General features: G+C 39.3%; 2 protein-coding genes across 4 annotated transcripts in view; one reads left to right on the top strand and one right to left on the bottom strand.

Annotated features, from left to right (window-relative positions):
* Positions 1–26,067, top strand: part of LOC109034966 (uncharacterized) — a 157,206-nt gene that overhangs the window by 41,263 nt on the left and 89,876 nt on the right. The window lies entirely within an intron of this gene.
* The window catches only part of Miro (mitochondrial Rho GTPase), an 87,206-nt gene that overhangs the window by 8,941 nt on the left and 52,198 nt on the right, over positions 1–26,067 (bottom strand). For all 3 annotated transcript variants that reach the window (XM_072306466.1, XM_072306464.1, XM_072306465.1), the window contains 2 exons: positions 23,637–23,855; positions 17,165–17,361 (listed from right to left, as the gene is read on the bottom strand). In XM_072306466.1, coding sequence (XP_072162567.1) covers positions 17,165–17,361; positions 23,637–23,855 — 416 coding nt within the window. The remainder of the gene's footprint in view (positions 1–17,164; positions 17,362–23,636; positions 23,856–26,067) is intronic.

Raw genomic sequence — 26,067 nt, 5'->3', positions numbered from 1 at the left:
TGGCATAAAAAATTGGGCCATCTCAGCGCGGCAAATATCAAGCGGTTGTCGAAAATGAGTGAGGGAATAACGGTCATCCCTACGGAAGAAAAGTTCGATTGTGTATCATGCATAAAAGGGAAGCAAACGCGGTTGCCCCATAAATCCGTAAGGACCCGCGCGTCTCGGTTGCTTGAAATTGTACACGCGGACATTTCCGGAAAAATTGATCCCCCAACGTGGGACGGTTATAATTATTTTGCGTTATTTGAAGATGATTATTCGGGACACTTCAAAATAACCTTACTAATAAATAAATCTGACTTTTTCGACGCGCTAAAAGAATATGTGCTCAGTGCGGAAAGGGAGTGTGATCTACATGTAGCCAAGATCAGATGTGACAACGCTGGTGAAAACAGTTCCGGAGTGCTAAAAGAATGGTGCCGAAAACGCGGTATAACGATGGATTACGCGCCGCCATACACGCCGCAACTGAACGGGCGTGCTGAACGCGGAATGCGCACGTTAGTTGAAAAAGCGCGCACAATGCTAATTGACTCAAACGTTGACCGTGAAATGTGGGGCGAAGCTATGTACGTAGCCGCCTACGTCACAAACAGGAGTCCTAGATATGACACTGACAAAACTCCATATGAAATGTGGACTAAGAAAGTGCCTAAACTGAAAAACCTGCAAATTTTCGGGTGTGATGCGTACGCGAAAGTTCTGACGCATCTAAAGAAACTGGATGACAGAGCCCGAAAATTTATGTTTGTTGGCTATGCTCCCATGGGCTACCGACTTTGGGATGAAGAAACTCGCCGAGTTATCGTGCATAGTGATGTTGTTTTCAGATACAACAAAGACAAAACAGCTGAAAACCTTTTAAAGAAGAATTTCCTGGACGACATGGTGACGTTCACGGGTGAAGACGAGAAACCCGAAGAAGCTGATGAAAGCGTAAATGCAGAAAACTCGGGAAGTGAACAAGACAACAACGATGACACACTGGTACTTGACACCTCTGGCAGTGAGTGGGCGCCGGACGAGGGCGAGGAAAATCAGTCTGAAGTCAACGACACCGTGATCGAAGTGCAAGAGGGAGAAAGAAGATATCCAGAGCGAGAGCGGAGACCTGCAATGCGATATCCAGAAGACGGGCCGGGACTCTACTCAATGATAGCTGAATGCAATGACCCACTGACAGTGCGGGAAGCGCTGACGTCACCAAACAAGGAAGACTGGCTGCTGGCAATGAACGATGAGTACAATTCTCTTGTTAAAAACCGGGTTTGGGATTTAGTTGAATTACCGAAGGGTAAAAATGTCGTAAAATCCAAGTGGATTTTTAAGACTAAGCTTGGGCCTGATGGAGTCATCAGTCGTTACAAAGCGAGATGGGTAGCAAAAGGGTACAGCCAAGTATACGGTGTAGATTACAATGAGACTTTTTCACCGGTTGTGAGACATTCAACTATTAGATTCCTCTTAGCAATAGCTGTCCAAAAGGGTTTAAAAATCAACCACTTAGATATTGATACTGCTTTTTTACATGGCTTGTTGGAAGAAGACATATATATGGAGCAGCCAGAGAACTTTGAGGTAAAAGGTCAAAAGAAACTAGTTTGTAAGTTAAGAAGGGCAATCTATGGGTTAAAACAAGCTGCAAGGGCTTTTAATGATAGAGCAGACCACATACTTAAAGGGTTGGATTTTAAAAGGTCTAAGCTAGAAGCAAGCGTATATTATAAAGTATGTAACGACGTAATTATAATTTTAACTGTTTACGTTGATGATTTTTTGGTATTTTATGATGATGATGTAGCATTGCAAGATTTAAAAAGGGAATTAAACAAGCATTTCACCGTAAAAGACTTAGGCGACATAAGTTATTGTCTAGGCATTAAATTCGTGCATGATGCCAAATTGAACAAAATTGAAATGGATCAGTCGCAATATATTCAAAGAGTACTTGAAAAATTTAATATGAGTGATTGCAAAGGGATGGCTACGCCACTCGAAATAAAAGGCCAAAAAGAAAACCAAGAAAACAGAGCGAAAAGTATTGATGTGCCTTATCAAAATCTGATAGGATGTCTGATGTATTTGACAGTAAGTACAAGGATGGATGTATGCCATTCAGCTAGTTACTTAAGTCAGTTCAACAAGGAGCCTACTGAGGAAGCCTGGAAAGACGCAAAGAGAGTGCTAAGATATTTAAAAATGACCAAAGATCTTAAGCTAAAATATGAGGCAGGAGAAGAAGAGCTGATAGGCTATGTTGATGCTGACTGGGGAGGGGACAGAGCTGATAGAAAATCCTATACAGGTTTTGTATTCTGTTTTGGCAAAAATCCCATTTCTTGGGAAAGCAAAAAACAAAAAACCGTGGCATTAAGTTCAACTGAGGCAGAATACATGGCGATAAGTGATGCCACAAAAGAGGGTATTTTCTTGCAAAATCTATACGAGGAATTATTTCGTAAAATTTTGAAAGTGACAATGTATAATGATAACCAATCAGCTCTAACTTTGGTAAAAAATCCTGTTTTCCACAACAGAACCAAACATATCGACATCCGTTACCATTTCATTCGGGATGCCGTCAGATCTAGGCCGATTGAGTTGCATTACATGCCAACTCAGGAAATGCCAGCTGATATGCTCACAAAAGCGTTGGGCAAAGTGAAGCATGAGAAATGCAGAGAGGTTTTCCTCAAAAATGATAAAGATTAAATTTTTTTCGCATCGAATAATTTTTGTTGCTAATTTTAGACATAAGCTATACTCAAACTATATAACACATATTGTTCATTTTGTAGTAAGATAAGCAACATTGTAATTTTAAGGGGGGGTGTTGAAATGTGTAAAATCAAATGTGCTTATCACATCAAAAATGAAGTGCTGCCGCTAATTATGAAAAACTGTGCCTCCAGATGGAAAATTCTTGGCCAGAAAGAGACACCTGAATTTAGGTGATGAGAAAGACAAAGAAAGGAATACAAAGCAAAGTCAGCTTTTTCCATCTAGCGACACAAAAATGAGCGTTTCACCTTCTGAACGGGTGGATTTAGACTCCAGCCAGGAGAATGCAGTTCGCTGACGCGCAACTGCAAGTTAGTCTCTCGCGACGCCTCGTTATGTAGACCAGTCTATGTTATTGTTTCCTCAATAAAACCAACTACGTCCTCGCTAGTGGCGATTTCTAGCCTCAAATAATGTCTTTTTGATTAAACAGAAATCCCCCAAAATTTAACAGTTATGCTATCGGTACAGGTATTATTTCTTGTTTTCTACAGTCAGGACTTTCTCTTAAGCGCAATAATTTACCAAAGAAATTCACCCAGTTGCGTAAATAATTTGGTGTATAGATATTCTGTTAATATCTCCTTGCGGTGATGCAAAGTTTCTGAGATCTGTCGAAAGTGGGTTTTGCATTTAGACGGTCACTCTTGTTTGATAAAATTACTGCTCTAGCAGCTTCAAATTTATACTTTGATCTCTGATTCATCACTAAATGTCACTCGTGCAGTGTCATTTATCTTTAATCAGTTCAAAGCTATTTCGACAATGAATCATCAAAGGTCCGATCGAAGAAGGAATTTTCTGGTGTGTGCTGCGGCTGAACCTATCGAAAGCATCAACCAAGACATGATCATTCGTCTGGAAGTGGAAATATGTTGCAACTCATCAGCAGGCCGATTATTGAAGGCTTAGAGCAAGGGCTATGTCTTATAGTTTCAGGTTCATGCCGCAATCACATGCTGAATGTGGCTTGAATGTGGAAGTCATCGGCCGGATGCCTGAATTTTGCGCGTCACGCGCAACTATTCAACTATTCGAGTTAAACTATTCGTTTAAACTATTCGAGCAGATTTGATACACATCTGGATGAAAATAACTCGAATCTGCTAAATTTCAGCCGTTGGACGATTACTGTTGACTTCCACATTCAGCGTGCTGAGGCGACAGCGTGCCACATCACAGCTGCTAAATTCAGCGTGTGATTGCAGCATCACTTAGCTTCAATAATTGGGCCGCAGCTGGTGGCCTCATTTTTAGCACTGAAATAACCTATCCCAGCAGCAAACATAATTTGGATGATGGAATAACTGTTTAAATATGGACTGCGTATAGCAGTAAAGAATCAAGTCTATTGAATTGCTTTCAAAAAGATGCAACTTTTCCTTTTTGTGAAAAATGCCCCAGAATTTGAATAATTTTTGTTTTTCCACCCAAACATTCTGGTTTTAAATGAAATGAACGGGAATGCATGCATTCAGTTTCCCTTAAGGTCAGGTTGCATCATTTTAATGGCAATGGAACTTGATTCATTTCTAAATATCACTGTTCAAATGAGCTTTAGGATTTCCAAAACAGGATTTTATAGGTATCTATTTACTTAAGAGGACCCTGCATTAACAATGCCAAGTAAGATTTTCTTGGGAGCGCAGAGCCTGCAAAACAGCAATGGAACTTGATTCATTTCTAAATATCACTGTTCAAATGAGCTTAAGGATTCCCAAAACAGGATTTTATACCTATTTATCTCAGAGGACCCTGCGTCAACAACGCTAAGTAAGAATTGCTTGGGAGCGCAGAGCTTGCAAAAGTTTCTGATTTCATACCCTATCATTTCTCCATGGTCAGCCGATGATGTCGCAAAGGAAGTTTAAATCCATTCTGCCAATACCATTCCTCAGACACAAGCAGATATTAATTTGGCTATTAAGTACAGTCAAACACTATTTCTACACATTTTGTGTCCAATACTCTGAACTTTTTCAGGTCATTTATGCTGCGTTCGAGGAGAGGTACTCTGTGAACTCGGAGGAAGGAAATTGCAAGGTTGTTGTGATTGAGTTAATAATTTATATCAACAACTATAAAGTATGGCATTTGGTACACATATAGACCCTGCGTCAACAATTCTAAGTAAAAATTGCTTGGAAGCGCAAAGGTGACAAACATTCCTGATTTCATACCTCATCATTTCTCCTAGGTCAACCAATGGTGTCGCTGAGGAAGATTTAATCCATTCTGCCAATACCATTCCTCAGACACAAGCAGATATTGAGTTGGCCATTAATTACAGTCAACAACTATTTCTACATACTTTGTGTCCAAGAAAACTGTAACGGGCAGAGGTTGAATAGTTTGCATCGTTACCTGGGCTCGGCTTTGAACTTCACCGCAATGTCAGAAAGTAGAAGACAGAAAGCAATGTTCTTCTCTTCATGTTCAAAAAGTATCGGGGGAATAAATAGGAGATCTAAGTGGTTACGCAGGATAGATCAGTAGGTATCGTCAGCGCTGACACCCAACATTACAGCACATGCATTTCAAATGAAGAAGGCACTCCTCTTGGAGCTTTATTATTCTAGGTTTTGGTGTAGAGAATAGGTCGAAGAAGAATTCGATTGACTCGACATTCATGATAATCATCATCATCATTATCGTCATCATGACGGGATGAGAAAGTGAGCATGAGCGAGAGCATAGAACAAATTCCAGCCCAAGACCAATCCACAGAATATATAAGCCTATATATTCTGTGACCAATCCACACAGGTCAGTCATTGCGCAGCTCGCAGCTTTTTTGAAATCCACTCCCCCGCCTGGCCCTAACTCGCAGCACTCATTGTGACGTACTATTGAGTGCTCCCATAAGAAACAGGGCTGCCAGAAACGGGACTTGAGAAAGTGCACAGAATTTGAGTCCAAAGTACAAAATAATCCGAAATTTTGGGGGAAAGTACAAAATAATCCGCGAGAAAGAAAGTACACAAATAGTACACATTTTTTTCAAATATACACAAAAGCACGCCAAAAGTACTTGGAAGTCTACAATTTGATCCCACGATTGAGTAGAATTAGGTAGAATCAACCATTGAATAACAGAGAGGGATTTCTGCGGGAATTTTAGCCTAATAAATTATTTGCGCCACTAATTCGGCGGGAAATTTTAAAAATTCTTTGAAAACTCGAGATTATTTCCTAATTTTGAAAAAAATTGTACACAGAGTACACAAAATTCGGCGAAAGTACACAATTAATCCGAATTCTGAAAAGTACAAAATAATCCAAAACGAAAATCGATAGTACACGTGTGTACCGAAAGTACACGTTCTGGCAGCCCTGAGTGAAAGCTTGCAGCCAACTAAACGGCAAGGAACAAAAATCTATAACTTTGAGAGAAAAAAATTGAAAACTCGAGATTATTTCCTAATTTTGAAAAAAATTGTACACAGAGTACACAAAATTCGGCGAAAGTACACAATTAATCCGAATTCTGAAAAGTACAAAATAATCCAAAACGAAAATCGATAGTACACGTGTGTACCGAAAGTACACGTTCTGGCAGCCCTGATAAGAAATACATTGTATGCACTCAATACTACGTCACTGCGCAGTAGAGTACCAAAATTCGTCCTCGGGAATGACTGACCTGTGTGGATTGGTCTTGCTCTTGTTCCAGCCTTATTATTTATTCTATGGCGAGAGCGAGGTAGAGACAGGTGAAGGAAGAAAGGTAGTCGCAACTGGAGTTGAGTCGCCATTTTAAAGGCTGTGACGCGCAGAGGGTACATGGTGTGCCATGCAATCAGGATGAACCCAAAACGTACACGATGCCGTGTGACGTCAAGAAGGTACGAAATGCGACTACCATTCTTCATCCGCTTTGGAATGAATCTTCATCTTGTTGGTTGAATCGGGTTTGAACCAATCAAAGAGCGGTATGGGCATGGCATTACTCTCCCGCATTCCGACTCTCAATCTCCTTCTCCATTCCTGTCTGTGATAACGTGGATCTTTGTTTACATCTTAGTCAAGGTGTTTCTATTTTATTTTATCTACTTTTTGTGTTATTAGTTCTTAATTTTGACATTTGATTTCATCATTCGCTGGGTAACAATGCATTATAGTAGTATTAAAACAATAATAAACGATTTGCATCGTAATATCGTGAATATAATCGGGTGTAGTGTTTTACTTTCTGTTCCTCAACCCTTTACCTGGTCTCATGTTATCATCATTTCATCCGTTCGCTCACAGTTTAAGCTAAGTAGGAGAGTTGTGCAAGGATTCTTTTTGGTATGTAGCAGTTGCTAACTTTTTTATCTCCAATTTTAATACATTTAATCCATTTGTTAGAATGTTACGCCCAGACTGCGGAGCTTCCCACCGATGAGTGATCTCGATACCCCTTGAGATGGTCTGCACTCCTCGTATTTTGAGTTTAGTCCTATCTTTCAGGAACTCAAATCAATGATTCAATTGCGTTTGATGCCAAATTTCACAGAATTAACGGCATTTTTCAAAATTTTAGTCCATATATTCTGTGTGATTTCGCAGTGCCCTCACTAAATGACGCGTAACCCTTCAATTTTTAGTTTAGTCCAAAGACCTCGTAGGAACTTAAATTAATGAACCAGGTGGTGCTCTTATGCCAACTTTCGAAGAATTGAAGGCATTTTTTTTTATTTTTTTTTCAAAATTTACAGTCCTTGAAAATGAGCTGTTTCGCGGAGCAAAGTGCCCTACTTTTGGGCCTCGTATCTCTTGAATTTTGAGTTTAGTCCAAAGATCTTTTTGGAACTTAAATTAATGACCCAGGTGATGTGCTTGATGCCCATTGTTAAAGAATTAAAGACATTTTTCAAAATTTACAGTCTTTCAAAATGAGCTTTCCGTGTGATTTTGCTAAAAATGGACAATTGAGCGTAGCCCCCCCAAATTTTAGCGTACCTCAAAATCGTTGGACGTGCATAAGGAGACCATAGATATGGTGTCCTGTGCCAATTTTGAATGAAATCGAACAGATAGATTCTGAGATATCGCTGTAGACAGATTTGGGGGACGCCACACGGACGGACACACATTTTTCAAGTATGGTTATTTTTACTCCTGGGACCTTAAAACGTCTAGAAATGATGAAATTTCAACTTTTTTTTTTTTTTTTTTTTGGAGGATGACAATACTTCCTCTCTACCCTATGGGAGCGAGAAAGTAAAAAATGAGCTCAATTTACAAAGCTAACACGTACTAAGTCATTGCTCCTGATTCAGAGGCAGGTGAGGAGGTTAGAATTAATTTTGAGAAAACTGAGTACACTGAGAGAGGACCCATAATCAAATCTGGATCGCAATTTAGGTACATTCTTTCCCTAAATTTTAAGAAGAAAAGCGAAATTTTCCTGTGTCTCGACTGGATTATGAAAGGAAATGTAGATACTAGTGAATTTGTGATATTGTAATGTTGGCTGACAAAACTGCTTCTTTTGTTATAATCGAAATAGAAAGTTCAAGCCAAACAGTATATCATCTGAAAAATTTCATTGAAAAATGGAATACGTCCAGGGTTGTTAGCAAAATTATTTTCTTCATTTCCCTCCTAGATAAAATTCTTCAACTTTCATTTATGAGGCTGATGCAATCTGTAGAACTAAATATGAAAGCCATTATGGACCTCATAGGTGTTAATTTAAAGCAGTTAATTAACATGCACATCTGTAGCACAAGAGCTGGTGAAAACTGATTGCAATGGCTATGGTGTAAGTATCCCAAATATATTTTTGCGAATTAAGATGGCAAGTGACGAGGTGTTGGCACAGAGGACTGGAGGGACGAACAATCTCGATTAAAACTTCTAGGATATGAAAACAAAATTATTTGAGATGATACGGAGGAAAAGGGCCTGGCAAAGAAAAACTTTGTCATAAAATCTTGTGTTTTTTATTTGATATTCCGAAAGTACCTACTGAGAAGACTACACGGTGATTTATTTCGTGTTTTTGAAGCTGAAATCCGGGACAAGTCCGCTTTTAAACAGACCCAAAACCTGAAGGAACTTCAAACGCGCCGGAATGGCGGGAAAATTAGGGAACGTACTACGGCAGTTAAATCGCTATTGTTTCTCATTTTCCAGCATGTCTGTTAAAATAAATCGTGTTTCAATGTGGATTTGTTGCTTGCTTACGACGGATAATGTAAATGAGATTAGATCCTTTGATTTTGAGGATATAGTTCGGACTTTTTCATAAATGAGGAGTAGAAAGACACTTGACGAAAGTCGTGGAAACCCGCACTTGCTTCTGATTGGTGCCGGATGACAACATTTGGTTCGGCGCGAAACCGGGGCGTTTTAAATTTGCGAAAAAGTTACGCATTTTGAACTGCATATTTCTCGGTTTCTGAGTTACTTTTTCCCGTTTTTGATTTCGCGCATCGTGTTCTACGCTACATTTTCTTTTCGATCAATGTTTTTACGAGTCAAAATTCGTTCATGGGTCAGTGATCCATTGCGAGCTAGCGAATTTTTGTTTTCTTGGGTTCAGTTAGGTCCCCTGATGTCCCAAAAAAAGGCCGCGGAATTTGGAGGAGAGCTTCCCGATTTAGGGAGGGGGGAGGGCAGAAAATCGGTTTTTGCTAAATATCTCGGAAAAAAGGGGGGGGGATGCAAAATAGGGATAAATGTCATGACATCGATTTCGTTCCTGAAAAAATTTCCTATGAGAAGCATGTTCAATTTTCTTTATAAAACACACCCCTCTCTTCTCAAAACCCGATTGATTGGTCTCCTAAAAATTACCCTGAAATGCCCCTTCTCGATGGTTTCTCGAAAGAACCGACACTAAAGACCGACAAACATTTGGACCGAGTTTAACAGAGAGGAACCAAGCCACATCAGCTATTGTCAAATTTAACTGGGCAATACAATTTTTTACGAGAGAACGTTTGTGCAGATTCCTTAGAAGTTTTTAAGGCACATGCTTCAAACCATGGAGAATTTTCACTGCGATTTCCACGGAAATCCGCAGAACCGTTTTCAAGTAAAAAATTAAATTGCCCAATTAAATTTGGCAATAACTGATGTGGCTTGGTACCATTCTGTTTAACGCGGTCCATTTCGAAAACAATACTGTCATGTTGTTTTCCCTCATTAAATTTTGACGAGGAATGGTCATAACAGTTTCTTGGAGGATGCCCCGGGACCTTTCAAAAACGGCCGCAAGTATGCGGAAAGCGACACGGGAGCCTCAAGAGAGCTCCTCGCGGCGGTCGGGCCATTAGGCCTCTACTCTCTAATCGAAGCTGCAAAGTCATTGAGTGCAAAGTGGGGGAGGACAGTTGTTTGGCTCTAGTTTCTGATGTTAAATTGAAAGTTAAAAAAATGTATCCTTAACCAAAAACTTCCTTGAACCTTGTATCTTACGCCTTAGGACAGTCGACACATGAAGCAAGCCCCTCGCACCTCCACCGCTTATAGATTCGCGCGTCGGAAGGAGGGGTAGGTACGTTACGTATCGATAAGGGCTGTTTTAATGCTTATCTTATTTGAATTTCCTCAGCTGTGCAATTTTTTGCTCATTTTTTGAATATTTTATGGAATTTACCATGATTGGGTCATTTCCGATATCTCTTTGCCTAACATGGGTCTAAACTCTGAGGGCAGATTTTGCCGAAAAATCCTCGTTCATCGGCGTTCGACCGGAAAACCGCGGTCCTCAGAGTTCAACCCCATGTTTTAGACCAGTATTATACCAGGCCAGTATTAGACCCGAAAAGAGAACCGAAATGACTAAATCATGGTGAATTCCGTAAAATATATACCTTCAATAAGTAAACCCCCTCCTTTGTCGTTAATATTCCATTTGTAAATCAAGTGGATATTTTTGGAGAGCTTTGGAAGAAATTTTGCAAGTCCTTGTGTTAAAATTGAAGGACATTCATTGTTTAAATGCACCTTAGAACCTCTTTCTTAACTGCCGACCATAACGAAATCGAAGGCGGCAATTTCGAACCCTTTCATTTCGAGTGAGTAACTCACTTAGGCTAGCTATGCTCCTCCACTTTGTGACTATCAAGTATCTAGTCCCTTAACTAGATTCAAAAGTAGGCTTTATGAACTTGAAAACATTCGAAGACCCTCCAAATTGGCAAACATTTCCATGGTAGAAAAAATCACAAAGATCGAGAGCTTTCATCTAGGAATCTCAAGTGCCCCCAAACGCACCCACGAAAACTTCTATTCGAGGATTTTCGATTAAGTTTGTGTTCCAAGACACCATGTTGAAGTAAGGGGCTGTCCAAAAATTATGTAATGCACTTTTGCCGATTTTTAGACCCTCCCCCCCCCTTCCCTACGGCACTCGTAAGGCTAGCCTGGACCCTCCCTAAATAATTATGTAAGGCTGGCCAGACCCATCCCCCCTTTTACCGTTTAAATTCATAATTTAATGAAAAATGGTGTTGAAACAAATCGACATTGTTTTAAACATTACTAATCGCTGGTAGGAGATCATAAAGAATAACAGTTGTATTGAAAAAATAACAAATTTTTAAATTCAAAAAGTTCAAAAAAAATTACATTTTAACAAAAAAAAAAAAAAAAAAAAAAAAAAACATTAAACGTCTAAAAACACCGAAATTTGGGCTACTTAGCCAATCTTTAAATTAACGAAATTCGGAAGAAATAAAATCTAAAAAAATAAAATTTTGACAAACAAACGTTTTTTTCCCTCTTTCTCAATAATAAGCGTTTGGTTTATGTAAGGCAGCGCTTGACCCCTCTACCCCCTCCTCTGTAAGGCACCTCTTGAGCTCCTCCCCCTAAGTGCCTTATGCAATTTGTGGACGGCCCCTAAATATGGGTCCTGATATTTAAAAAAAACTCTAAACATTTCCGAGTATCTAATTTCTTATAATGGAAAAAAGGAACACATCTAGACTTATCAGCACATGGAAGTTTCTAGGAATCTTCTCTTTTCTTCTTCTAGACTTCTCTTCTAGAACGGCCTTAGTGGTAGAAATTGAGTGGGAATAACTTCTTTTGTTTCCTGAGAAAAATTTGTTCCCCCTGCCTTCCTTTCCGTCGCAAAACAATCCAATCAGATGAGTTTTACATGGTACTATATGGGCGGAAAGGAGCACGCATTCGGCAAAACCTCAATATTAGGAACAGAAAGGACTTTAATAGGCAAGCAATACCTGGTTGCCTCATGTGATTTTAGCTGTAAAATCCGAAAATTACTTTAGTTTTTCTCCATCATGCACGGATTTTCTGGAAAACCATTGTTGACCAGTGTTATTGTCGGATAAGAAAACTAAGGTTCGTTAATTGTTCAGGCAACACAGGTGATCTAGGTGCAGAAGAAGGGCGCTATCTTCACACTTGCGATTGAGATTTCAAAACAGTTCATCCAGTTGATCAACATACATCTCTAGGAAGGTTTAGTGACGAAAGGATCATCAAAAGTATGGAAGAAATTTTCTAGTACATTGAAAATTCATCGGAATGCCTTTTTGAAATGGCGGAACTTTTACACAAAGTGAAAAATTTTATTCCTGCCGGAAAGACTACCATTAAGCACCTTACAGAAAAGTATTAAGATATTACTTACTATAATTTTGTCTTTGTATGGTAAACATTTCTCTTATAGCCTTATTTTTTTTTCTCCTCTTTCTCGTTTTCTCAATCTAAAAAATAAGGTTAGGTATGACAATATTTTTTGATTATGTTCTATGATACTTGTTGAATAAATATTTTTATCCATGACAACGATAAAATACTTGCTTTGCAGCATCAATTAATGAGAATTATGAGGACCCAGTAGTCCAACCGCTGCATGGAGCCTCCTGGAGGCGCGACGGCCCATGTCGCACTCTGCATACTTGCGACCGTTTTTGAAAGGTCCCACGGCGTACCACAAAAAACTGTTAGGACCATTCCTCTTAATTTAATGAGGAATAACATTATGACCGTGAGTAAGTAAGTAAGTTAGGGCCGGGCTGACCGGCGAGGCGCCCTCAAGGGGCCAAGGCAACTGGCAGGAACCCTGCCGTCGCGTCGTGCACCCCGAAGTTGGACAGTGCTCATCAACTACGTACTATTGACACATTCTGTTTACTCTTTGTTCCCGCAAGGCTCAGAGGCCGTCCGATAGCCAACGGTAAGTCTTATCAAAGACTGTGGCAGACGCGTGCAGCACGGATTTTCGGAGCACGGCCATGCCTCCAACGAGTTGGACTAGGTTGTTTCAATCTCCACTGATAGGTAGCTCTGGCAGTCGCGCACACTAGGAGTGATCACCGATTTTTTCACAACCCAGTCGAACAGCTCAGACTTATTACTTACTGGGTGACTATGTCCCCCTTATACCCAGTTACCTCGAAGAATCAGTGTTGGAATGGCATAGTCATCCAAGATCACGATAGTCACCTCCATGGATTGAACGCGGGACCTCAGTGTTGGCAGCATACCACCTTGACCACTACACCACTCAGGCTGACTGCATAATGACAGAATTGTTTTCGGTCTTGAGTGTTGGTTTTTCCGAGAAACCACCGAGAAAGGACATTTCAAGGTAATTTTAAGGAGAAAAATCAATCTGGTTGAAAGGGGGGAGGGGTGTGTTCTAAAAAAAAATGGAACATGGTTCTTATGGGAAAGGACCCCGCACACCTCTTATGGGAAGCTGCACCACGACCGATTGCCTTCTGACTTATGTATTTCGATTCTCCTCAAAAGGCTGATTAAAAGTTATAATTGCGCCAACTTTCTACGATGCACCGTTTTCGCAAAAAATCAAAGCAAAGATTCAATTATTCGGCGAATATGAATAAAAAAGAACAAAGCATTTGAGGACAGGCCCGATGTAAATAAGGAAAAAACGTAGCGCGAGTCCGTCTTCGTATCTGTACCTGCCGACTCAGGGGCTATCTCCCTCCCGCACTCGCCCGGTAGACGTTCAGACTCTCCTGTTCTTATGCTCCTCAAGAATCTGATTTGGATGGTCGAGCAAAACGGCGTACGGAATCTGAGATAAGACTGCCGCTCGGTGCGGGAGTCCCCATGATTTCCTTGTTGACACACAGCCGCTTATCAATCGAGCACTGAAATGAGGAATCTTTCTAGCTTTTTATCACCGAATAATTGAATCTTCTCTTTGATTTTTTGCGAAAACGGTGCATCGTAGAAAGTTGGCGCAATTATAACTTTTGATCGGCTTTTTGAGGAGAATCGAAATACATAAGTCAGAAGGCAATCGGTCGTGGTGCAGCTTCCCATAAGAGGTGTGCGGGGTCCTTTTGTCAGGAACAAAATCGCTGTTATGACATTTATCCCTATTTTGCGGGGTTTTTTTTCGAGATATTTCGCAAAAACCGATTTTTTTGGGCCATTTTGGGCCCTTCCCTCCCCCCCCCCCCCAATCGGAAAGCTCACCTCCTAATCTCGCGGACTTTTCTTTGGGATAACAGCGGACCTAACTGAACCCAAAAACACAAAAGTTGGCCGCCTTGCAATTTTTCTTTGTTTACATCGTGCCTGGACTATTAACAAACTGGGGGATCATTTTAAGGATCTTTAGATGGAAAGGGGCCCAGAGTTTCGAGACAATAGCACAGAAGACAGAATAGTTAGCAACTTGGAGATTCATAATTCTGATATAATTGAAGCGGTTAAAGAGCTAAAATATGGCAAAGCACCAGGTCCAGGAGGAATTTCTTTCAAGTTGGTTAAAAGCGGGACTGCCAAGCTCTTAAAGTGCCTCAGTAAATAGAAGCAACAATGCATCAGGGGTGACGAGGTACCAAGAGAGTGGAAGGACTTCTGGATTAGGGCCATCTGCAAAAATGAGGGGAAGAAAAATTACTGTAACAAGTACCGGGGGCTCTCAGTGACCGGGACAGTACGCGCAGTGAGGGAAAGGGTACTGAAAGCGAAGATCAAGGACTGTGTGACATGAAGTAGAGGAGCAGATTGCAAGAGAGCTGACAGGTCCAAGATAGATCAGCTGTTGGTTATTGTCCTCGATATTGAGAAGAAAATTGCCGTAGCTTAGGAGCTGCATTTAATTTTTGTGGATTTCCAGAAAGCGTATGACTGTGTGCCGGCGTTGGTACAGCTTTGGGAAACCTTAGAAAAATCGAACTTTAACAGAGGGTTAATTGACACTGTCACGCGATTTTATGACGGGAGTTTTTCAAAAGTTAAGTGTCAAGGGGAGTTGTCAGGGGGATTTTATGTGACCAAGGGTTAAGAACAGGGATGTTGTCTGTCGCCGACATTATCTAAAATATATCTCGAGTGCGTGCTATGAGAATGGAAAAAGGAAATGTTCTGGTATGGGTGTCCCCTTGGGTGATTTTAAAACTCTGTTCAGTCTGTACTTTGCTGATGACCAGGTGGTGATCGTTCAAGATCAAGATGACGCTGCGTACATGATGCGTAAGTTGGTGGCGGAGAAGTGACGTGAAGCTTAGAAGTCGGTAGATCCAAATCTGAGAAACTGACTCTGGCAGATGATCAACAAAGCATTGAGTTGGAGGATGGAAAACAGATAAGAGGCTGTGCAGATTATAAATAGTCGGGAGTACGGTTGGCCCTTGATGGAAGGACGGATCAGGCAATTAATGAAAGAAACACTCTAGCAAGGAGGGCTATAGCTATGGTAAATGGAATCCTCTGGGATCAGTGAATTTCGAAGGACAACAAAAGGAGAATTTACAAATCTGTAGTTCATAGTATTTTAATGTACTATGATGAAGTAGTAATAAAGTTTGGTAGCTGAAGAAATGGATAGGGTAGGTGGGGGTAAGAGTACGCACGGGGTAAAAGCACGCACCGCGCTTTTTTCACGTGCTTTGTTTGAATTTATGATTGCACCGGGTGTTTGTTGTTGGCAACATTGAGTTTCACTTGTTGACGAAGTTTTGTGTGAAGTGGATGTGTTTTGACGGAATTATGAGGCAAGTTCACTTTTCATGCGAAAAGATCGACTTTTTTAGTATTTGTATTGTTTGTTGTGAGTAAAATAGTAGATAGAGAAAATCTGACAGGCACTGTTTCAAAGTGTTATAGTGTTGGCTTTAATAATCCGTGGTTGTTTTCACACCTTGGGCCTTGGGCTCAAAGTTTTAGTTTATGTTGTCCAGTGTTTACAAATGGGGCAAGAGTACGCAGCCAGAATGGGGCAAAAGTATGCACCCAAAAGTGGGGCGTAGTGGGGGAGGGGGGTATAGGAACTTCAAAATAGAAGATGTACTAGGCAACTTAGTAAGTATCTTCATACATTTTTATGCTCCTTTGTTTAATTTGGGCAATTAAACTTTTTTATTTTCCTGTTTAAAAAAAATTTACTTCGAAAATTCTTTGGGAGCTTGTTGAGACTGAATTATTTGTTTTTTTTTTCCACAGTAAAAGTGGTTAGGCACTATTGGCACCCTGTAAGACCAGTTTCAGTCGTTTTCCGTGATTTAATAGCGATTTGGAGCCCAGGAGATGTTTTTAAAAGAAAAATTTCACCTGCTTACTTTTGCCCCACTAAATGGGGCAAAAGTACGCATTTTCAATTTTTTCAAAAAATTCGTCACGGCCATAGATTTTATTTCTAAATTCGGACAACGCAGGGCATTTGTGCGCAAGACCTTGCAGTAGGTGCCTGACCACTTTTCCCGCCTTAAAAGTCGATTCGGTCACGAAAATACGGGAAAAACCAAAAAATGCGTACTCTTATCCCCACCTACCCTACAGAATTTGCTAGGAGCAACGGAGATGGATTTCTGGAGGAGAAATTTCCAGGCAAGGTCGGGTTCGTAATGATAGAATGTGTCAGATCACAGAGATCGAAAATTACATCGTGTTCGACGTCATGACCAAACAGTTTTACCGTCCTTTTAACAGGATGATGGAAGAGAAGTAGCCAAAGAAAATGCTTGATTGGGTTCCTTGGAGGAGGAGACGAATGGGGCGCCTAATGAAAAGACGGGAACAGGGGGTTTTAAATTAAATGAGGGAGTGCCAACTCCCTGACAGTTTGTGGGAGAACCGAGTAGTGTGGCGGCTAGGCATCGCAGAGTGCCAGAGAGCGCTGTGAAAGTAACTTTTATGAATGTAAGTAATTCATAACTCATTTTTAAGGAATATAAATTACTTTGAAGACCCTTTAGCCATTTCTCTTGGTAAGTCACCCTTTGCATTTTATGACTGCTGATAGGGCTTTGGGTTTAATTGGTGTTAACATTTTATCAGCCATCACATATTCAATTCCGTTAAAATTTCACTCCCATCGACAAATTATCAAAAAGTCGACATTTTCTAAAATGTTCAAGAATAACGGAGTAGGGACATATTTGCTTTGAAGATGTAAGATCAAGGGCATAGACTAAGAGAAGAAACTTACGGAAATGCAGCCATCGTTGCCAACTTGATGAATAATTCTTTTTGAGACCCCTTCCGCGATGAGAAGTCATGAGGCTGCGGTAAACGATTATTGTCACAAAACAAATTTGGTTGACAGATGTAATCTTGCGAGACAGCAGTGAGATCAGATTTATTGCTTACAATCATGACAGGTACATGACTACCGACAAAGTATTTCTGAAATGGCAAATAGAGACAAAATATCATGTTATTGAGGTCTAATGACTAGGAGCGGTAGCGACCCCGTCAAGCCTACAGAGATCTCTAACAACGAGAATGGGAGCCGCTACTGTATCTTACACGAACCCCTTCAACTTTTGCGTTATTTTGAGATATCTCCGCAAAAACTTAATGAAACTCAAAACCCTTTGCACTCTGGCAAGCATATTTTATTCCTCGCCTACAGGCGAAATTTGGAGCTAGTTCATTACGCAGTTAATTAATAATCCCTAATTTACTGCCGTTTTTTGGCCACTCTTTCAAATCACCCGCGCCGTATCACATTCGTGCCTCGGAATTTTGACTTCAATCGGCCATCCACATTAAATATAAATGTGCTGCAAACATTTATGAAAATCATTGCAACTCATTTCAAAAGGTTTAAACCAGTGCATAGCCATCATTCCTTGAATTTAGAACGTGTTTTTGCATTATTAATTTTAAGAAAGTTCAACTGATCAAAGTCGTTGTTTCATTCAATTCACGACTATTCACGACGCACCGCCAGTGCTGCCAGTGTCATGGCGTCAGTTAGCTGCTCAGTGCTCTGTCACTGCTCCATGTAAATTTGTCTTGAAAAATTGTCTGAACCCTTGGAAAGAATCTCATCATCATCTTTAGAATAATAAATAAGTAGCTATTATTCTATTTCATCAGTGAACAGAGTGAATCAAGTGAATCCCGGCCGGTGAATTCTGAATCACGACCCTCTTTTCCACGCTTGGAGAGAAACTGACATTAAAACATAGATTTGCGTTAATCACTCATTTTCCGATTTGTTGGTTTACCTATTAACAACTGGTTTCTAAGAATTTTGAATTCCCTGCCGTCGTGACTTCGTGCCGGATAGCTAGTTGACGTCACAGTCAAGTCAATTCAATTAATGTGTCTTTTTGCTTTTAGGTTATCGCGAGATGTAAACATACCTACACAAACTAAACTAATAAATAATTTACTGTTGTTATTTCGAAATGCAAACTAAATCATACAAATGAAACTTCCCTTTATTGTTCACTGCTATCTCTGAACTTGGTCTCTACCTTTATTACCGTGCTACAAGTTCTGTGTACCTTCCTCCATCTGTGGTTCATTTGTTCGCAAGCAAAACTGTAAGTGCCTATGACAAGTGAATTTTAGTACCCTTATCCCTGCGGAAATCTGTTCGATGTCAAAAAATCCTAGTAATCTGGTTTTGAGCGAGACCCATATCAAGGATTTAAAGGCAGCGTCAGTAGTTTTAGCAACAAATCTATGCCGAGTCGGATGCCAAAATTCTACTTAAGGTATGTGCTGAACTATTTCAATGTGTGTTACTTAATATCAGAAGCAATATTTGCTGAACCATGCCAAACCACAGTGACCATGCAAAATCTATCAGCAGCCTGAATGTTGAATTTTTTTGTTTGTCATCACGACATAGATGACATAGGTTAAAAGGCGGAGCGAGATTAGTCGGCTATGTCTTATCGATGCTTTGACGTGCCTTTGTCAGGTGGAATGGATGGCATACTGTCGGAAACTTGAGAGGTGCCGGTAGCTTGTCGTTAGTTCAACACGACATAGGCACGACAAAGCAGCGATAAGACATAGCCAACCAATCCCGCTCTGCCTTTTAACGTATGTCATCTATGTTGTCCCGACAAACAAAAAATTTCAACAATCAGGCTGCTGGCTACTCTATCTTCAAACCCTTTAGAACACTCTAATTGTGTGTTGTGATTGTAACGCAAATTATCACGATAGTGCTCAAACCATAGTATAGTTTCAGAGAAGGCGTATGTTGATAAATACATGCTAGTTATAAAGGTTCATTCAAGAAATTTGCATTGCAATTTTCAAGTTTCTTTGTCTTTCCTTGCTCCCATAGAATATTATAAGCAAAGGCGATCTCCGCGGACATTGCTACTATAGCTATTGAGTCTCGAAGCAAATAGCGGATGGGGCAATGTATTTGCACTGAACGGAAGGAATTTAAGTGATACTCTATACTACACACTGCTAAGATCTCTATTCTTACTCACTTTGATTTAATATGCTGCTGAGTGAGTAATTGAAATGTAAACACATCAGAGCTCAGCGCGCGAATGGCACATATGTTACGGGCAACGTAGGGATGTAGCATCTTCGACGGTGCCCAGACATCCTCGATGGTGCCCATACCTACATATACTATGGAAACGCATACCTATCTCCAGATTTTCTCTTAGTAGCTACATTCTGTAGGTGGGACCTAGGAGGTTTATTAGCGTAAAGTTTATTTTGAACTGTCCAAGGCGGTATTACTTAAGGATGCACTTCAAATTTAAGAGTTCAGCGAATGAAATTGCTTGCTTCTTTCTCTATAGGTATCTTTATGGATTGGAGGGGGAATTTACCTATGGGCCTTTCAGCTTAGTTGCTCATAAGAGTATTTTGGTAGTTTTTACTTCACTTGCCTAACTTTACGATCAAAGATTTTTGTGCTCACAATACTCTGAGTAATCTGATGTTCGTAATAAAACTGTGTTAACTTACTCATTACACATTACCTGCTCTCCAAATTTTTAACAATAAAATTTTTGTGGCCAGATTCTTCAGGAATGTTTCCAATTTCAAAATACCTAAGGGCTTTCTGTTTCTCATTAGAAAAGTAGATAAGTCAGTGGAAGTAGTTCATAAGGATCATCATAGCAATGTGTCTTTTCAGTTTTAAGTACATTGTTTAAGTAAACTATTTCATTTTGAATAAATAAGGACTCTGACATTAGAATTTTCTTATGCTCATCTTTGAAGTATTTTTTAGCCTTTCAAAGCTTACTGATATCATTGACTTTCAATGACTTCATTTGTCAATATGTACATCCAAGAATTCACATGACTGCTAGCCTTTGACATTCATAACAACCTACGATTAAAATAAGGTAACTGCTCCAACACATATAATGTGCAGGAAAAAAAATTTCTTGCAAATTATTTGCTAAGGATATTTTATTTAATTTTGTTTGAGAGATTTACCTCCTCTAAATTTTTTGAGAAAATCAGTTTGATTTCAAAAGTAATTTTTTTAATTTGAAAATAAATTGGAGCACATCTTTCAAAATATATTAACTGATCCCTGTTGGAATTATTCTGTGCGGAATCAAGCAGAGGTTATTCAAAGGTAACCAACTGTAAAATTTTGGATACTCTGATTAGGTAAATGTCATTCAAACCAAAGTGGACTTTTTTTTTTTTTTTTTTTTTTTTTATTTATTTTTTTTTTTAACCTAACATAGTTTTTCAAGTCATTTCCTTAGTTTAAGCTTCACCTCATGACTCCATTTAAAGAGGATTAATGCAGGCATCATAAATGCTACCAGTATTTTATTGTGAGTGCCTGTATTCAATTTTGTTCTCCCTGTCTTTAAAATTTGGATAGAAGTATTTTTCATCTCCAGGGGAAGCATAACATCAAGAAGGAACTTTGTTTGTAATGAATCCTTATCCACCAATATTCATAGCTTAACATTTTCCTCCCTTTTATTAGGCGTCTAATGGTCTCAGCATGAGCAGAAAAACCAAAAATAACTGATATAACCACAAAAAACCCTCAAAAAGGGTAAAAATTCCGCCAAGCCTATGAGATCCTATCACAAAATTAGTAGGTATTTATCTTAACAAATTTTAAAAAAGGAGAGGGGGGGGATACTAATCTCTTGAAAATTACAGAAGGAGAAAAGAAAAGCAACTCAAATTCTGTTTTCCATTTCAAACCTCAAAATGTCGGATATCATTTGAGGTCAAGATTTTTTAAGTATAGGTACGCCCCAGAACTAGAACGAGCAAACGGGAAATTAATTCTGCTTAGAATCCCCTTCAGTTAGTCTCGGACGCAACCAGCTTACCTTTGAAGCTAGTTTGGTTGCCTGGGTCACTAATACAAGGAAAGATAATTGGATTTGCTTCCTCCGAGAAGATGGCGAGGGATAAAATAAGCAGTTCTTTTTTCAGTCTCAAACCTCACAATATTTGATATCTTTTGAAGTCAAGATTTTTTACCATCTCCTCATCTCACTTTCATTTTCGTTTTGCATTTTAGGAAACAAATTCCGCTCTTATACATCATTGAACTTTCTTTAATTTTTCGCTAATTATTCCCCTTCATTTCAGGTAGCCGCAACTTTTCTTACCTTACAATAGCTATGTAAGGAACCATTGTATAATACTTACGAGACCTTCCTCGTTTAGATCAAGAATAGAATAAATGTTTTCAATTCAGATTCTGGCACACTCTTTGAAAATTAAAAAAAGAAGTCAGGTAGATGAAGGTAGAATTTTTAAAAAGAGCCGAAAAAAATTAGCTAAAAAATAAAAAATTCTAGCGAGATGGTCCTGATACGTATCATTTGAGTGTCAGCTGCAGCCTATCTTCTTTTAGACATCAAGGTATAGCCTCAAGCATTGCAAGTAGAACAACAATGGAAGGATTACTTGAATGCTCGAAAAAACTCCTCTTAAATTCCAGCTAGCATTTTAAGCTTATGAAATTAGTTTCGTGGCAGATCCCGAGGACTTATTTAGAAATTTATTCGTTCACTTGAAATGAACGAGCTGACCGTCGAATTTATGATTTTTCCGCCTGGCGCTCACAGTAATAATTAGCCGTCCTGAATTTTGAAGGACCTAGGTGGGCGAGTGATGAAAAGGAAGAAAGAAAAATCGACTCGAACTGGTAAAAAGATGCATTTTCATTTTTCGGCAATTTTGAACCTCGCTCTACTACCCTTATTATTGGCACTACCCTTTCAGCCATACCACACCCACAAGAGTATCGGGACCGTCTCGCCATAATTTTTTATTTTTTAGCTAATTTTTTTTGGCTCTTTTTAAAAATTCTACCTTCATCTACCTGACTTCTTTTTTTAATTTTCAAAGAGTGTGCCAGAATCTGAATTGAAAACATTTATTCTATTCTTGATCTAAACGAGGAAGGTCTCGTAAGTATTATACAATGGTTCCTTACATAGCTATTGTAGGTAAGAAAAGTTGCGGCTACCTGAAATGAAGGGGAATAATTAGCGAAAAATTAAAGAAAGTTCAATGATGTATAAGAGCGGAATTTGTTTCCTAAAATGCAAAACGAAAATGAAAGTGAGATGAGGAGATGGTAAAAAATCTTGACTTCAAAAGATATCAAATATTGTGAGGTTTGAGACTGAAAAAAGAACTGCTTATTTTATCCCTCGCCATCTTCTCGGAGGAAGCAAATCCAATTATCTTTCCTTGTATTAGTGACCCAGGCAACCAAACTAGCTTCAAAGGTAAGCTGGTTGCGTCCGAGACTAACTGAAGGGGATTCTAAGCAGAATTAATTTCCCGTTTGCTCGTTCTAGTTCTGAGGCGTACCTATACTTAAAAAATCTTGACATCAAATGATATCCGACATTTTGAGGTTTGAAATGGAAAACAGAATTTGAGTTGCTTTTCTTTTCTCCTTCTGTAATTTTCAAGAGATTAGTATCCCCCCCCTCTCCTTTTTTAAAATTTGTTAAGATAAATACCTACTAATTTTGTGATAAGATCTCATAGGCTTGGCGGAATTTTTACCCTTTTTTATCATTACAGGGAAGAAGAGGATCTTATGTGTGGAAAAGTGGTTGTGAATGTGAATCATAATTTTTTATTGTGACCCAAGCCGAACAAAGTCGATAACTCATGACCAGGCCAAGAATGAAATATAGTCTAGAGTTATTTGTGGATTGATGTCTCTGATCACTCAATCAGCACACGTTTAGTTTTTCGTTTTCTTGTTAACCGAACATACATAAAATATACGTCAGGATTATTTACTTGGAGATGCACAGCTTGAAAATAAGTAGAGGATGACCTTATCAATTACAAAGTTCAGAGTTGCCACAGAATTTGGAAAATGAAATTCCCTGACACACTTTGGTGAAATTCCCTAACAAATACATTCTAGAAAGCAAATGAAGGTGATTCAACACATTTTCCCTGACATTTCCCGGTTTTCCCTGACTGTGGCAACCCTGACATTTCCGAATTTTTAATTCATTCAACAGCTCAAAGCTTCTCAACATCTATAAACGATTTTCTTGACCTCCAAGGAGAGGATGTCATAGTCAGCACAGTTTTCAGAACACTGATGAAATTTTTGCTGTGCCAAAAACTTTGAAAATGCTGTCAATTTCAACAAAAATGTCTATGTGAACTTAAACATAACTCCAGTGAAAAATTTGGAATTGATAAAGACTTACAAGATAGACTTTGGCAATGTATTCAAAAGAGCGGCTATTGCTGACATCATAAACAAGACAAGCAACATCACAGTTGACATCAGATGGACTTAGTGGTTCTCGAACATTTGTTATATCTATATCTTTTAAGATTAGAAACTTCTCCTGTCCATAGACTTGAACAGTGTTAATTGTGTACTGTGGTTCTGCTTGAGCCAAATGAGGATTAGTACCATTTTCCTGAGAAATTTAAAAAAAGGATATTGTAAGATAAAAATGAAGAACTTTTTAGTCACAGCAATGAAACAAAATTGATTGAGCAAGATCAGTACAGAGATAATGTCATTCAAGAATTGGTGAAAATCCTTGTAGAGTCAAAAAAGAAACTTGTTCCCTTCATTATCGGCAGTTTCCCTAGTCGGTCTCAAAACTCTGAGCGAAATATTTACCTGAGTATAAACAACTAGAGAGAAATAAAATCTGAAAATGGAACGACAATGTGTAACTTGCTCAGAAATTTATCTATTCGTTTTAATAATATATGAGATAAAATAATAGATATAGACGTTTCCCCCTTTTTTGACACTGGTTAAATTCCAAACAACCTTTATATAAGTGCCATGATTGATAAGCATTCAAGCGCTTGCCCTTGGTGGAAAATCGACAACACAAATTGTGAACATGGTAGATTTGTGACAGCGCCTGGAGAGTGTGACATTTTTACATTGTTTCAAATGAAGAAAAATTGGTTATTTTGCACTAAACATCAGCGCCGCCGAACTGCAAAGTTGTTTACATCCATCGCGAAGGAGGTCATGTCAAATTGTCACTGAATTTTATATCATGTTGTCGTAATTCTTATGCGCAGTTTTTTGTTCTTGGCTGCCAGAATGCTCCTACAAAGGTGCCAAATAAGTTAATATGTGCCTGAAGGAATCAAGTGCGTGAAGGAAAAGCCATGATGATTTTTTAAGGTTTTTCCATTTAAAGCCCGAAAATTTTCTGTCACAAGTGAACATGGATACCATTTTTTACGGAGAACCGAAATCATTTGGGAACTGAAAAATTTATGGTGACGTCCTAAAAACTTGGTGGCGAGTGGTCACAGTCGGCATGAAGTTAGCAATTTATGATGTCTGGTTGCATGTGCTCAGTCAATCAAAATTGTTTATTCCATCTTAGAGCTTCGAGCTTGATTTTTTATCCTTTCAAGTGAATTTCGAACATTTGAAAGGTAAACTTCGTCTTCCACGTGAAAAATTCAACGGGATTTTTCAATGACTATTTGCGTTGCAGGATCTTGCAAGCGCCCCACGGGACATATTAAAATATAATAGGATTATTTACATTGGGAGTTCTAGAAGAAGACACAGGAATAATAGTTTCAGAGAGGTAACAAATTAAATGTTTCATAGAGGTTTACACAAAATTAGGTGAGGGAGAAGAAAGTACAACAGCAGCGGAAAATACTAGGGGGCCATGTCCCCTTGCCGCTATGCGGCCCGACCCCCACAGGGTGATTCGCGCTTTCTTAGGCCTGCTTCGACATAAGAACGACCATAAAAAATGAAAAGATTTTCATACTCAACCCTTATTTGTCCAATATTCTTCTGGCCGAAAGCAATTGGACCAATAAGAATCGAATAAGAAAATTGGCATTCATTTTAAACTTCAAGCCAAGACTGAAACGTAACAGAACGGAGCGTTTCGTCGCTTTTGGATAGTCTGTGGCGGCTAGCCACCACTCCTCCAACCAGCGCAGCTCATTGGCTGTAGCCTGACACTGTCGGGGCTACGGCTACATATAGCCGCGAGCTCATCTCTCAGCTCACTCCGCGCCCATCAGTCACACAGGACTCACGTCGCACAGCATCCAGCGGAGCTCATGCGATCGGCCAGCTTGCCCCTTTCCAACAGCCCTGTTTAGGGCCACCACATGATGAGCACCTCTCATGGCTTAGTCCATAAGTCTGTACAAAAGAGGCATACCTTCCATTTGCTTACCTTACCCAACTAACGTCAGACAAATATTCAACATTTCCCGCTATTATTTATGGGCGGGAATTTTAAATTTTGCCCCTCTTCCTAAGCTCCCTGATCTACTCTTATATAAAAAAAACCTGGGTCCTATATTCAATTTCTGATTACAGTGGGCTCATCTAGGGGCTATCACCAGTCGATAACTGCTAAAATCATGGAAATTGGCCTAGTAGGAAGCTCAAACAAACTGGGACAAAAAATAAAAATTTACATGGTTAAAATGGGAGAATTCGCAACTTTAACAGGTAATATACAAAACTTGGGTCAAATTTTCAAAATATGAATACATCAAGCTTATCTAGAGACAAGTGCCTGTCAATAGCCTCAAAAATCATGAAAATCAGCCAGGTAGAGCGCTGAAACTAAGTGATACCAGATATACAAATTTAGGACATTTCAGAGCTTGTAGTGT

The sequence above is a fragment of the Bemisia tabaci genome, chromosome 1 (assembly GCF_918797505.1).
Source record: "Bemisia tabaci chromosome 1, PGI_BMITA_v3".
Classification (NCBI taxonomy): domain Eukaryota; kingdom Metazoa; phylum Arthropoda; class Insecta; order Hemiptera; family Aleyrodidae; genus Bemisia; species Bemisia tabaci.
The sequence above is the reverse complement of the archived record's forward strand: the minus strand, read 5'-3'. Positions and strand labels throughout refer to the sequence as shown.